Here is a 14,692-nt window from a genome sequence, read left to right as displayed (position 1 = left end):
CCTGCAGGGATAGGGACTTCCCCGATTCACTGTCCCAGGCATTGACAACCCTTTGGGGGAAGAAAGTCTTCCTAATGTGCAACTTAACCCTTCTGTGGTGCAACTTGAGGCCATTTCCTATTGTTCTGTCACTTGTTCCATGAGAGAAGAGATCAACACTCACTTCACTCAAAGTTCCTTTCAGGGAGTCGTAGAGGGAGAGGAGGTTTGGGGTTGTGTTTTTTTATGTTGGGATTTATTTATTTATTTTTGTCCCATTAATAAAACATTTACTAGAGCAAGCAGAAAGTAAATGCACAACTGAGAAAGAAAACATCACAATGTCACAAAATCCTGACAGTTTCTGACACTTCTTTCAGTAGAAACAAAGCAGAGGTGGGTGCTGACATGTTTTAACAAAAGAGTTCTTCCGTGCCTTGATGGTGCCAAAAAAACCCAATTATAAACCAGATAATGCACATGAGGTAAAAAGAGTCAAGCAAGAGTTTACAGTTTTAATTCCATGTCTGCTCTACAGGGTGATGTTTGAGCTGTTCCACTTCACCAGTCACTCTTCAGGTTCTCCCTAAAGGCTTCTAAGCAGCAGGTCTCTGAACTTCTGAATGAAGCCTCTTTGTTTAGCTGTGCTTCATGGGGGTCACCAGTCTTTGATTGTTGCAGTATATCTACACTTTCTCTCTTTATTGTTTTTAATTTGAAGAAAGCACTCAACCCTCTCATGGCAGAGCAGAGAGACAAGTTTCCTATGCAGGCTTCCACCAAAATGAAGGTTCCTAGGAAAGAAGCAGCTCTTTAAAAGAAAAAGAAAGGCTGAGAGCCTGGGGCTATTTAGTCTGGAGAAGAGATGCCTGAGGGGAGATCTTATTGTTTATAAATATCTGAAGGGTGGGTGTCAAGAAGGGGCCAGTCTCTTCTCAGTGATGCACTGTGATAGGATGAGGGACAATGGATACAAACTGGAACACAGGAAGTTCCACCTCAGCATAATGAAAAACTTCTATACTGTAAGGGTGCTGGAGCCCTGGCCTAGGCTGCCCAGAGAGGTTGTGGAGTCTCCTTCTCTAGGGAGTTTCAAGACCCATCTGGATGCATTCCTGTGTGATCTGCCCTCAGTGGTCCTGCTTTGGCAGGGGGATGGAACTCCAGGATCTTCAAAGGTCCCTTCCAACCCCTTCCATTCTATGATTCGATAAAATCATCAGCCTTAGGGTTATAAAGAGTGCACATGGTACTTCCTCTCATCCTCCATCATCATACAGACCTTGCCATAGTCAGTCACTGTGCAGCAGCTCGTGGTCATACATGCTGATGCCTAGCAGGCTTTTGATGTGCTTGCTTACATCAGCAGAGGGGGGATTAAAGGAAAATCCTCCTCTGTAAGACTACAGAAGTTTGAACTTCCTGATCATAAAGTGTGTGAGCACCTGGGACTGTGTTTTAATTGTGGTTTAGGTGTTTCACAGATGTACGGTAATGAATGAAGAGAGTGAGGCAGATGTTTTATATAGGTACATACTGTAAAATCAAGGTGACTTCACATTCCTTTCTTGAGTGGCTGCCAAGAAGTCAGTTCCCCTAAGGAGCAGTGTTGTGCTTCACGTTTCACTTCCACACTTGAGTAAAACAGAGCTTTGCCTTGGCTGAGCAGCAAAACAAGACAGAACAGAATATTCATCTGAGGGTACTGTGGCTGATGAGTCTTAGGGTTTGTTCCAGCCTTATTGAACTAAAAATAATGTGGTCTGGAATAGATAGTTAGAGAAGTCACTGTGAGGCATTTCTTCTTGGACAGTTGGGAAAATGTCCTAAGAAGGGAAAAAAAACTGGTGAAGGGTCTAGAGCACAAATCTTGTGAGGAGAAGCTGAGGGAACTGAGGTTTAGCCTGGGGAAAAGGAGCTTATAGAGAGATGTTCTTGCTTTCAAGTCCCTAAAAGCAGGTTGGAGCCAGATGGGAGTTGGTCTCTTCTCCCAAGGAACAAGCAACAGTACAAGAGAAAATGGCCTCAAGTTGCACCAGGGGATGTTTAAGTTGGACATTGTAAAACATTTCTTCCCCAAAGGCCCAGAACAAGCTGACCAGGGCTGTAGTGGAGTTCCTATCCCTGCAGGAATTGAAAAGCCATGTAGATGTGGTGCTGAAGGACATGGTTTAGTGTCTGTTTGGCAGAATTAAATTTAATGGTTTGATTTTGTGACCTTAAAAAGGTCTCTTCCAAGCAAAACAGTTCTATGATTCTATATGCTAAGCATACAGCTTGCAGACATAAAGCAAATGGCTGATTTCAAGGCACATGAGCTGGAACACTTCTCAAACTGTCATGTGTTTTTCATCTGCCTTTAAAATAGTTTATCTTAGGTGAGAAAGCAGTTTCACTGGGGTTTGATTGTCTGCTAGAAATGCCTATCTTGAAAAGGATTTATAAAGTAAATGTCCAGTTAACTTAACATTTCCATGGATATTTTGTCTCTGAAAAACTTCACCAACCCCTTTTCTGTTGAAATAAGCAAGCATTGTATTCCCATTTTAATTCTGTGGCCTTACCAGCATGGGTAGCATTTTAGAAATTAAGAGTTTTGCCCAAATGAGATTGGATGTTAAAGGAAGGACTACAGAAGCTTCCCTTCCTTTAGCTTCTGTTGAAGGCAAAAAAAAAAAAATAATGCATTGCATCAGCCTAAAAGATGGCAAGAGCATTGAGTCCAGACAGTAGAGAAAACAGACCAAAAGTCCTAAATAACTTGCACATCTGGTGCGAGGATTAGAACTGAGGTGATGGGAAGGAGGATGCACTGAAAATAGAGGCTCTCATCAGATCAGCAAAAGTAGGTTGTGTAATTTGCTGATGGTAGTTGCTTTTGCTATCCTGGAGGTCAGCTGAGAGGGCGATTTTAGTTCTATGCAGGAGCAATATTTACTAAGTAGCAAGATTACATGGTCCTACGGATAGCAGCAAAGAAGCATTCCTGTGGTCCTGTGACTGTTTGTGGCATAGGTGAGATCAGATGTATTATCATTGCTGAGATCTTCAGGCAGAGATGTGTGCTCATATAAAGTTTGTTTTCTCTGCCAGCTGGAAACTGAGTACTGGATCAGGAGGACATTGTGGTCCTAATAGCCAAACTTCTGCAGCTCACAGTGATATTTGCATCTCACATTACCCCTCTTTATAACCCAGCTAACTCAGGTTCTGCACATCGGCCACAACAACCCTATGCAGTGCTACAGGCTAGGGTCAGAGTGGCTGGAGAGCAGCCAGGCAGAGAGGGACCTGGGGGTACTGGTTGATGGTAGGATGAACATGAGCCTGCAGTGTGCCCAGGCAGCCAAGAGGGCCAATGGCATCCTGGCCTGCATCAGGCACAGTGTGGCCAGCAGGAGCAGGGAGGTCATTCTGCCCCTGTACTCTGCACTGGTTAGGCCACACCTCGAGTCCTGTGTCCAGATCTGGGCCCCTCAGTTTAGGAAGGAGGTTGACTTGCTGGAACGAGTCCAGAGAAGGGCAACAAAGTTGGTGAGGGGTTTGGAACACAAGCCCTGTGAGGAGAGACTGAGGGAGCTGGGGTTGCTTAGCCTGGAGAAGAGGAGGCTCAGGGGTGACCTTATTGCTCTCTACAACTACCTGAAGCGGGGGCTGTAGGCAGGCAGAGGTTGGTCTTTTCTCCCAGGCAGCCAGTACCAGAACAAGAGGACACAGTCTCAGGCTGAGCTGGGGGAGGTTCAGGCTGGAGGTCAGGAGGAAGTTTTACACAGAGAGAGTGATTGCCCATTGGAATGGGCTGCCTGGGGAGGTGGTGGAGTCGCCAGCACTGGAGGTGTTCGGGAGGAGACTTGGCAGGGTGCTTGGTTGCATGGGTTAGTTAGTTGGGTGGTGTTGGATGATAGGTTGGACGCGATGATCTTGAAGGTCTCTTCCAACCTGGTCTGGTCTATTCTATTCTATTCTATTCTATTCTGTTCTGTTCTGTTCTGTTCTGTTCTGTTCTGTTCTATTCCTGTAGAAATTCAAAGTGTGTTCCTTCACTTCTTTAAGAATTATAATGGTTATAAAAGAGTTACATCTTTCTTGGAATCATTTTGAGAAGGAAACCAAGAGGTTCTTTTCTCTTTCCCCAGGCGATACGAGTCTCACCCAATCTGTGCTGATCTGCAGGATAAAATTCTACAGTGTTATCAACAACATGCTCAGGAGACTCTCAGCTGCTCTGCCCTGGCCAGCCAGTACCTGCACTGTGTCAATCATGCCAAACAGGTGAGTTAGAAATAGTGGCACTCAAATGACCATGGAATCATGAAGGGTATTGAGAACAAGTCTTACGAGGAGCAGCTGAGAGAGCTGGCATTGTGTAGTCTGAAGGAGGCTGAGGGGAGACTTTTGCACTCTCTACCACTATCTGCAGGGAGGTTGCAGAGAAGTGAGTGTTGATCTCTTCTCACATGTCACAGCTCTTAGGACAAGAGTAAATGGCATCAAGTTACACCAGGGGAGGTTTAGGTTGGACATCAGGAAAACCTTCTGTACCAAAAGGGTTGTTAAAAACTGGAACAGGCTGCCTAGGGAAATGGCTGAATTCATCCCTGGATGGAATAAAAAGTCATCTAGCTGTGGTACTCAAGGATATGGGGTAGTAGTGGCCCTGGTAGACTGTTGGACCATTAGATAATGGTTGGACTTGATGATCTTGAAGGTCTTTTGCAACCATAGTGATTTGGTGGTTTGAGTTAGAAGGGACCTTTAAGGTTCATCTATTCCAAACCCCCTGCAGTCAGCAAGTGACATCTGCAACTGGAATAGATTGCTCGGACCCCCAGACAACCTGACCTGGAATAGTTCCAAGAACGGCACATCTGCCAACTCTCTGGGCAACCTGAGCCAGGGTCTCAGTACCATCTTCCTTTGACCTAATGTGCATCTCCCTTCTTTTAGTTTAAGATCATTGCTCCTTGTCCTGTCACAACAGGCCCTCATCAAAAGCCTATTCCCAGCTTCCTTAGAGGCCCCTGTAAGTACTGAAAGGCTGCAAGAAGGTATTCCTAGAGCCTTCTCATCTCCAGGCTGAACCCCAACTCCTTCAGCCTGTCATCACAACAGAGGGGTTCCAGCCCCTGGATCATTTTTGTGGCTTCCCTTGCCCCACTCCCAGAAGTCCATGCTGTAGTCAGCTTGCTCCCCTGTGCACAGGCAGCCTGGCTGGGTCAGCAGTGCTAGAAGACAAATTCATCTAATGGCTGTAGCGTGGTTGTTCTCTGAACACTACAGGACAAGAACAATTGTCTGACTGTCTGGGCAGCTCTAAAAGCACTTTATGATATTAAGCATTGGCATAATCAGTGAAAACTTTAAAGAGGATTCATGTGATGAAAAATAAATGTCAGTGAGATCATCCTGTCCCTTTCAAAATCACCTCCTTTGATACACGCTCCATCATATGTCCTCCTGCCTGCTTGTCATGCACCAAGCCCTTGGGCTCCTTCGTTTCCTTAAAAACCCTACAGCCCACCAGATCTTCCTGCTCATCAAAATTTTTCCTGATGCCCTAGCCTGAGGCTGTCTTTCATAAAGCTTTATTAATTTTGGAGAGATCATTTATTAATTTTTGAGAGATGGCTGAGTCTTGCTCAGACACCCAGGCATAGAAAGTACAACCAGCTTTGTCCATTTTCCTTCTTTGAGCACAGAAGCTGCTATGAATTCAGCTAGAAAATTTTCACAGAATCACAGAGTGGTAGGGTTTGGAAGGGACCTCTGAAGAGCATCAAGTCCAACCCCACTACTAGAGCAGAATCACCTACAGCAGATCACATAGGAACACATCTAGATGGGCCTAGAAAGTCTCCCACCTCACTGGGCAGCCTACTCCAGAGCTCTGCCATCCGCAAAGTAAAGACATTTCTTCTCATGTTTAGATGGAACTTCCTATGTTCAATTTTATGCCCATTACAGATTCATAGATTTCATTGGGTTGGAAGAGACCCTCAAAGGTGATCTTATCCAGCCCCCTTGCAGTGAGCAGGGACACGTCCAACTAGATCAGGCTGCTCAGGGCCACATCAAGTCTGATCTTGAATATCACCAGGGATAGGGTCTCAACCAGATCTCTGGACAAGCCATTCCACTATTTCACCACTCTCATTATGAAGAACTTCCTCCTTATGTCCAACCTAAATATACCCTGCTCCGGTTTCAAACTATTGCCTCTCACCCTGTCACCACAAGCTCTTCTAAATAGTCCTTCCCCAACCTTCCTGTAGGTCCCCTTCAGGTATTGAAATGTAGCTATAAGGTCTCCCTGGAGCCTTCTCCAGGCTGAACAGCCCCAATTCTTTCAGCCTGTCTTCCCAGGAGAGGAGTTCCAGCCCTCTGATCATCTTTGTGGCCCTTCTCTGGACCCACTCCAGGAGGTCCATGTCTCCCTGTGTTGGGCTTCCCACAGGTGGACACATCCCTTTCTTCCTTCAGTTGTACAGGTCCCCATGACCATTTGAACTGTATTTTATTTCCTTTAAATTGAAATGCTGGGTTTTCAGCTAATGTCTGCTATGACAAACAATAATTGGTGTCTACATTTATTTAGTGCCATGGTTTAGTTAATTAGATGGGGTTGGGTGATAGAATAGAATAGAATAGAATAGAATAGAATAGAATAGAATAGAATAGAATAGATCAGGTTGGAAGAGGCCTTCAAGATCATCGCGTCCAACCTATCATCCAACACCACCTAATCAACTAACCCATGCAACCAAGCACCCTGTCAAGTCTCCTCCTGAACACCTCCAGTGATGGCGATTCCACCACCTCCCCGGGCAGCCCATTCCAATGGGCAATCACTCTCTCTCTGTGTAAAACTTCCTCCTGACCTCCAGCCTGAACCTCCCCTGGTGCAGCCTGAGACTGTGTCCTCTTGTTCTGGTGCTGGCTGCCTGGGAGAAGAGACCAACCTCTGCCTGTTTACAACCCCTCTTCAGGTAGTTGTAGAGAGCAATAAGGTCACCCCTGAGTCTCTCAAAGGTCTTTTCCAACCTGGTTAATTCTGTATTCTGTAATTTTGTATTTTTTCTGAGTTTTCCTTTAGTGTGACTGTTACGTTCCAAAATCCAGGCTGAAGGTCCTGCACTGTGGGTGGGATTGAGGTATTTTAGAAGAAAGGCCAAGGAATAGTATTGAAATTGTTATGCAGTGGATTAGATGTTCACCGTGGCTTGCATCACCCGGAACACTTAATGTATTTATAATGTATTATTTTCTAAGCTAAGTTAAAACAGTTATATTAATTACTTAAAGATGTTTAAGCTATCGCCAAAGTTTGTATCTGATAGGAATTTTTTCAGAAGGCTATGATGAGGATGAATTAATTCATGTTCAGCAGCTGTAAGAAAAGAAAATTGCATAAATCTGAGCATTAGGTTTAAACACCCTTTTAAACACCTTTTTTTTTTTCATTGAAGATCTTCACCCAAGCCTGTCAAGTAGTTAAAAGTGTTTCCTAAATGTTTCCTACTCTCTTTCACAAATGCTTCAAGATGAGAATTCAGAGAGGTTTCTCTCTTAGGATAAGAGAGAAAGAGGAGCCTTTTATGATGGAAATATTTGCAGGCAGGAACAATGAACATCAGTCCTCTATATCTCATCGTCCATGTGTTGCAGCTGTAATTGCAATTATTTTTACTCACTGATTGCCCAGAAGTCCAGGGAAAAGAAACAGTTCCTTGGAAATAATTGCTATAAAATACTTCAAAAATTACCTGCTACGTGTGCTTGGTTGGAAGGCAGAAGAGTGGGATAAATAGCAGGCTCAGAAATGAAGAAGTTAACTGACACTAGCTACAAGAAACAAACAAAGAAGAAATTTTGCTAGAGGGAATAGAGCAAGATATTGAAAACCAAATAAGTTAACTAATCCGATTTCCTGGCGAGGAGTCTGGGCACTTGTGCTCAGGCTGAGCACACTTTGTGCTTTTCATAAATTGAATTTATTGACTCCTCTTTCTTTCCTATCTTGCTTATAATTATCTCACCCTCTCTTCTGTGTGCTCCTTATTTCTCCTCCTGTCTGTAATCTCATGTCTCTATCTGTCCTTTTCTCCCCCTTGTTAGAAAAGCCCAGAGAGTCGTTAATTCAGAGGAGTTTGACACATTCTTGTATCTTCACTGCAAATCTTTGCCCAAAGTCATGAGAAGCCAGTAAGATAAATTAAACAATATTATTAATGTTTGCATTTTATTATAATGGTAACAGAGAGGGGAAAAAAAAGTCACTAAATGGAACCATTAAGGGAAAGATATTAAGGTTGTCTGTGGCATTTTGTGTTCCTCCTGCTGAAGTAACGCCAGCCAGTCACTGCAGTACAGCAGACCATCCAGTGGCATTTCAGTCACATTTTCTGTATTACATCCACTTACATGGACAAGATGGTTGTTGAAACAGCCTTCTTTTTTCTTTTTTTTCTTTCTTTTCTTTTTTTTTCTCTTCTGTGTGTTTGTTTACCCCTGAGCTACAGGAGGTCCTAATTCCTATATGGAAACACAACTAGTCTGTAGCTTAATAAAGTCTGCACAATAGGTTCCTATTAGACCACTGAATTTCAGGGAGATGCAAGTCTCTGGAGGTATGTGAGATTTGAAAGTATCATACCAACAGCTGCAGGTGTCTGACAGTCTGGCTACAAAATATTGAGAGCAGCCCTGTGAAGAGAGACTTGGGAGTGTGAGTGAACAGCAGGACACAAGCTGGCAATGGGCGCTCACAACCCAGACATGTCCTGGGCTGATACCCTCTGCTGTGAGGACAGGCTGAGAAAGTTGAGGGTGTTCAGCCTGGAGAAGAGAAGGCTCCAGGAGGATATTGTGGCCTTTCAGTTCTTAAAGATACCTATAATAAAGCTGGAGACAGACTTTTGATGAGGGCCTGTTGTGACAGGACAAGGGGTGATGGTTTGAAACTACAAGAAGGAAGATCCAGACTAGGTCAAAGGAAGACTTTTTTTACACTGAAGGTAAGGAGACCCTGACCCAGTTTGCCCAGAGAGGTGGTGAATGCCCCATCCTTGGAAACATTCCATGTCAGGTTGGTTGGGGCTCTGAGCAACATGCTCTATTTGAAGATGCCTCTGCTGACTGCAGAGTGGGGTTGGACCAGATGACCCTTACAGGTCTTTTCCAACCCAAACCAATCTATGATTCTGTTTTATCCTTCAGCCTCTTCAGTCTTGTAACCATTATTCCAGTTTTTAGGATCCAGTGGCCCTTAATCAGTCATCCTAGTCAGAAGAGAACCATTATTTTGGGTTCATCCTCCACTCTTTTTACTAGATACCATCTTTCAGTCTAGTAGGAAAATATGTAGAATTAGTGTAGCTGGAAACACTGAACTGAAACTCAATAAAAAGCATTTTCTGTTACGGCCACCCCTTAGCACTACCTTGTTTGAAGGGAGCTTGGTATGAAAAGTCAGAGCAGGTTCCCTTCATACCTGTATTGGTGCAATGAAAACAAACAAACAAACAAAAAATGCAGCAAAACAAATGTGAAGATATGAAGTAAATTTGTAGGTGATATTAAATGGCTTCAGTCAGTAAAGAACATTAAAAATAAAGTGGAAAAACCCAAGACCTGGGACACTCCCAGCTGTCTGAAGATGAAGTTTTGTGGGCAGAAATATGCATGTGATGAACAAATATCTGCAATTTCTTTCCTTAGGATACTAAATAAAAGTAACACAATTTTTTCTCAGATCTTTTGGGAATTTCCTGCCTTAACCTAGGCAGTGTCAAATTTATGTAAAGTTAATCTTCAGCCCAGCAATGGCTTCAAGCAAGTTTCAGTAATACCACTGCAGAAAGAATCTTCCAGGTAGAGGAGCCTTCATCAGGTTATAGAAATCTCTGCAGGGATGCTGTCAAACTGAGACTGAAGATTTTGGTAACTAATAAAAATTTCCCTTATTTTTGTTAGTAGTAGCACCTAAGGGAGCATAAAGCCCAATCTTTTTGGTTTGTCAATGTGTACTCTGCTGTGGATTCTGGAGAACGTTTGTGAGTGATCACAAGGACTTTATCTAGCTGCAGTCTGTCCTGCTCCTTGGTACACCTCTTAAGTCTTGCAGAAACACTGCTTGATCTAGTTGAACGGTTTAAGTTACTTTTTGGTAATACCATGAAAATTTGGTTAAGGACATGACAACAGACCTTTCATTCCCTTTAATTTTCCCAATCCCTAGCTGACAACACAGTTCAGATTCTTAAGAAAATGTGCTCTGTGTGGGCAGATGCTGCTGCTCAAATACTTGAATCAGCTCTTTGGAATCACAGCCTCCAAGGCTGAAGATGCCACAACCTCTTTCCATCCTTTGGGACGTCCAACCTCCTGCTCAAAGCAGGATTAACAGTGAGGACAGATGAGGTTGTTTAGTGCTTTGTCCAACTGGATCTTTGACAACCTCTAAGGCTGAAGATGCCACAACCTCTTTGTATCTCTGTCCCTCTGTGTAATTATCCTTGAAGAGAAATACTTTTTCTTATCTATTTGGAACCTCTTGATTTGATTGCTATAATTATAGAATTGTTTGGCTTGGAAGAGACCTTTATGATCATAAAGTCTGACTGCTAACACATCATTGCCAGGTCACCATTAAACCATGTCCCTCAATACCACATCTCCACAGCTTATACATTCCTTCAGGGCTGGGGTCTCCACCACTTCCCTGGGCAGCCTGTTTCAGGGCTTGTCAACCCTCTTGATGAAGTCTCTCAGTGAAGTTATCTGGTTTATAGACCTCCTGTAAGATTTCAGAGTTTACATTTGGGATTGCTCCTGACATAAGCCCTAAAACTTAACAAATCACTTGCTACCGCTTCTTAAAAGGATACTCCTAATTACTGTCATCCTTGTTTTCTGGATTCTGTAGGCAAAAGCAGTAGATTGCCTTTGTCACCCTTGTAGTCCTCCAGTGAACATAGATGGCCTCCAACATGCTTTTACTGCCTAGCCTGTCAGTGTCCTGTTAGATTGCACTCTCTCTTCCCCTTGCTGATCTAGACAATTAGTACTCATATATGTGCTTGTCTCTGCAGACCCTATATCTCTAGATTATGGCAGTAGGAAGATCTTAGTAGACCCTACATACTGTCCTTGCAAGTCTGAATTTTCATGGTAGAGGCCAGGACCTCTCAAAAGTGTCAAGACCTTGGTGGTACAGCTTTCTGGTATGGTAGGAGGAATAACTCTTGGACTAGTTGTCAGATCTGTGCTTTTAGTTTTTGGTAGCCTGGCTGTGTACTAATCATAAATTCATAGAATTGTTTAGGTTGAGAAAGACCTTTCAGATCATCTAATCCAGCCATTAACCCAGCACAGCCAAGTCCACCAGTAATGTGTGTCTACACATCTTTTAAATCCCTCCAGGGATGGTGACTCCACCACTTCCCTGGGTAGTCCAAGGTCAGTGCAACGCATTCAGACTATTGAGATTTTGATTATGACTCAGAACACAGGAAGGACGTAGGAAGGGGAGCTAGTTAGTGTGGTAGGACTTCAAGATATATATCCTTGAGTATGTAATTGCTGGGAACAGGATTCATCTTATTGTAAGGTCAGACATTTTAATTTCTGTAATAGCCACAGCACTAGAGCCATGATAGCATTAGCATGGATGAATCTCACTGCAATTCTTCAGGCCTCCAAATGGCTAGCTTGTTGAATCCTCCGATGGCCTCATACTGCCTCTGAGGCTTGTCTCTCTGATGGTGTGTGTGCTGACAGTGTTTCTTTTGCTATATTTTAATGTAAAAGACCTGCAAACCCTCAGAAGGAATTGTAGCCAAACTTCAGGGAGTCTCTGGGATAACTCTGGGTTACTGAAAAATGTGTTTTCTCCCTTTCTCTCCCCTTCCCCCTGACCGCTTCCATAGCAGAGCATGCTTGGGAGAGGAGGATAAAGGCATTGTCCAAATCAAGCACAAGACCATCAACTCTAATTTCAGCAGAAGAGCATTTTTTTCCCCAAGAGTGATATCGCAGCCCATTTACAGGGCAAGCCAATAAAGAGAAGAACTGGAAGAACCATTTCAAGAGCAGCAGCCATCACGGCTCAATCAGTGTGACCATTTGAAAAACCGAGACCTGTATCCAATTCCATCAGAAATCACGCAGCCCGAGATCCTGCTCCGTCTTAGTAAAATCCACTTATTGGTGATTGAAGGAAGGAAAAGAAAAGAACCTTTCACTGACCTTAGAAAGGGGAAATATCCTTCAAGCGCTGCTATTTCATTGCAGAATCTCCTCAGAAAAGCTTCCCACTGTCAGAGGCACGGGTATGTAACACTTGGTGTGCTGGGACGTGGTGGGACTTTGTGAGCAAGCCAGCCGCTGCTCCTTACCGTGCTGTACTCCTTGCCCATATGAAAGTTTCTCTTGCCATGTATAATGACAAACTAAATTGTGCTCTAACTTATTTCACAAATGGTGTAACTTAATGTAAGTCTCTCTCCAGGCCTTCTGCTGGAATGATGTTAATGATGCAATACTTCAGATGTAACATGGCCTTTATTTGCCTGAAATGATTCTGTTGTGCTCCTCACTCCTCTATCAAGTAATGATGAAAATGCCTCTCTCTGTACCAACAATAAATATATTTTATGAACAAGACCGATGCTTCAGTCTGTCTGTCTCTCTTTCCAGGGCGTGGAGGCAGATGGTGTTCCCTCTGCTGCGTCAGTCATGGTTTTCCCAGCACATGTTGTTGCAGAATCTTTCAAGCATTGATTTTTATGCATAACCAACCTTGCTTTCAGGAACTTACATAGAACTGGTTTAACTTCTAGGTTTCTTGGTGCCTTCGAGGTGCTGAACTCAATGGTCCTCATGGGTGCCTTCCAGCTCAGGATAGTCTATGATTTAAACTACAAGTCAGGTGAGACCACCACTCCTGACCCTGCTTCTACCAACTTGTGTGGTGTTAAGTCCTCTTTTTCTGGATGCATATGCATTTATACTTGGGTGTGGTGTCTCATAAGGGGGTCATGGTTTCAAGTTGCACTAGAGGAGGTTAAGGTTGGGTATTACAGGAAACTTCTTCACTGAGGCTATTCTCAAACACTGGAACATGCTCCCCAGGGAGGTGGTTGAATCACCATTCTTGGAAGTGCTTAAAAGACAGAGTTGTGGTGCTGAGGGATATGGTTTGTCACTGGCCTAGGTGGAGTTGAATGGTGTTTGGACTTGATGATCTTAAAGGTCTTTTTCCAACCAAAGTGATTCTTTAATTCTGTAGCTGCTTTGCATCACAGCAACTTAAAAGTATTCCATGTGATCCTGTGCCTGGTTCATGCCCCACCAGCATTCCCTTTCGTGGAAAGTACTTGTGAATGAAAAGCCACAGAGTGCCCAAAACTGCATCCATTTCATCATTCCTGTTCAGACAACAGCTGCCACATTCCTCTTACCAAGTGATCTTAGAAGAGGTTTTGTAGCCAATAGTAATAGTATGTGTCAAATGAGCAGCGTGCCTGGAGCCTTCTTTTATTTACCTGCTTCTCTAATTGGTTGCTTTTTAACTGCATCCCACCCTAAGACTGCAAGTGCACCTGTGGATCTCATTTGTATTCAAATATTGCCAGTGACTCTCCTAATTATCAAGATGCTTTGTGAGTACTGTTTAATTAAGGATGGTTCTTTTGTTTTTTTTAATGCTAGCAAAAGGAGCTGGTCTTTTGTTACACATGAAGCAACTGTAATAGCAGTAGGAGAGGAAGATCCTGGAGTTCAGTGTCAGGTGCCAGGTAAACTGCTTGAGAGAAATCATAGGGACAACAGTGACATGTTTACATGGTGACTTGCTGTAGTGTTTACAAAGCAGCTAACTCACAAATTCTCCTTTATAACGTTCTCTTTTGTAACAGAGAGCCAAGAAGCTGGCAGATATGTCCTTGCCAGACTTAGAATTGGCAGCAGAATGCAGCACAGAGGAAAAGCAGATGTTTTTCAAGCCAGATGATTCTGTAAAATCAGAAGAGGAGCTGTGTCGGGAAGGAAGGTCTCTGTTATTGCCAAATGTTTCTTGGTTTCCCATCCTGACAGCCTTGAGCAATGGGATTCAGTCTTGCTTGCTTTGTTCAACTATGTTTCAGGCTTCATTTGAGAGGTTGTGTTCTTTAAACATCTGTATCATAAGTAGTGGCATCTCTTAACGTGCTGCTTCAGCTTGAGAGATGCTTGTGACTTCAGGGTTTAGACTTTAAAACCATCCACATTGTGGACATCTTTCAGCTTTAAAGTAGTGCAGCAGTTGAGGAGTGAGCTTCTGTTTGCCTCAGCTTCTGCCTGTGCCACCTCTCCTGTGTACCTGCCTCTTATTCTTTTCATCATGCTTAGATTTCATTCTCTCCTCTTGCTGCTGTGAACATCAAGAAGGACATTACTCCTTGGAAAACAGAGTTGAGAGGTGATGGTGGACATCTCTGCTAAAGGAAGCAGTAGGTCAACACCAGGTTTGCCATCTTTTGTTCTGAAACTGCACTAATGATATTTTAAAAAGAAAACCAGCAATGTTTGTAAGATCTGAAGAAGCACAAGCAAGAGGACTTGTGTGTCTTTCTAAGCATTGATCTTATTAATGCTGATCAATACCTAAAGGGCTGGGGGTAAGAGGATGGGGGGCCAGACTCTTTACAGTGGTGCCCAAGGACATGACATGGAG

At 43.5% G+C, this 14,692-nt stretch overlaps 1 protein-coding gene across 3 annotated transcripts in view; it reads left to right on the top strand.

The window, feature by feature from the left end:
• CHCHD3 (coiled-coil-helix-coiled-coil-helix domain containing 3) overlaps positions 1-12,642 on the top strand; it is a 206,436-nt gene extending 193,794 nt beyond the window's left edge. For 2 of the 3 annotated variants that reach the window (XM_068169075.1, XM_068169058.1), the window contains exons 7-8: positions 4,116-4,251; positions 11,907-12,642. In XM_068169075.1, the coding sequence (XP_068025176.1) occupies positions 4,116-4,251; positions 11,907-11,933 (163 nt within the window). In that variant the 3' untranslated portion in view covers positions 11,934-12,642. The remainder of the gene's footprint in view (positions 1-4,115; positions 4,252-11,906) is intronic. The other variant, XM_068169066.1, reaches the window with a different exon arrangement.
• The last annotated feature ends 2,050 nt before the right edge of the window (positions 12,643-14,692 follow it).

The sequence above is a fragment of the Melanerpes formicivorus genome, unplaced genomic scaffold (genome assembly GCF_026170545.1).
Source record: "Melanerpes formicivorus ecotype bairdi unplaced genomic scaffold, bMelFor1.0.p_v2 SCAF_3, whole genome shotgun sequence".
NCBI lineage: Eukaryota > Metazoa > Chordata > Aves > Piciformes > Picidae > Melanerpes > Melanerpes formicivorus.
The sequence above is the reverse complement of the archived record's forward strand: the minus strand, read 5'-3'. Positions and strand labels throughout refer to the sequence as shown.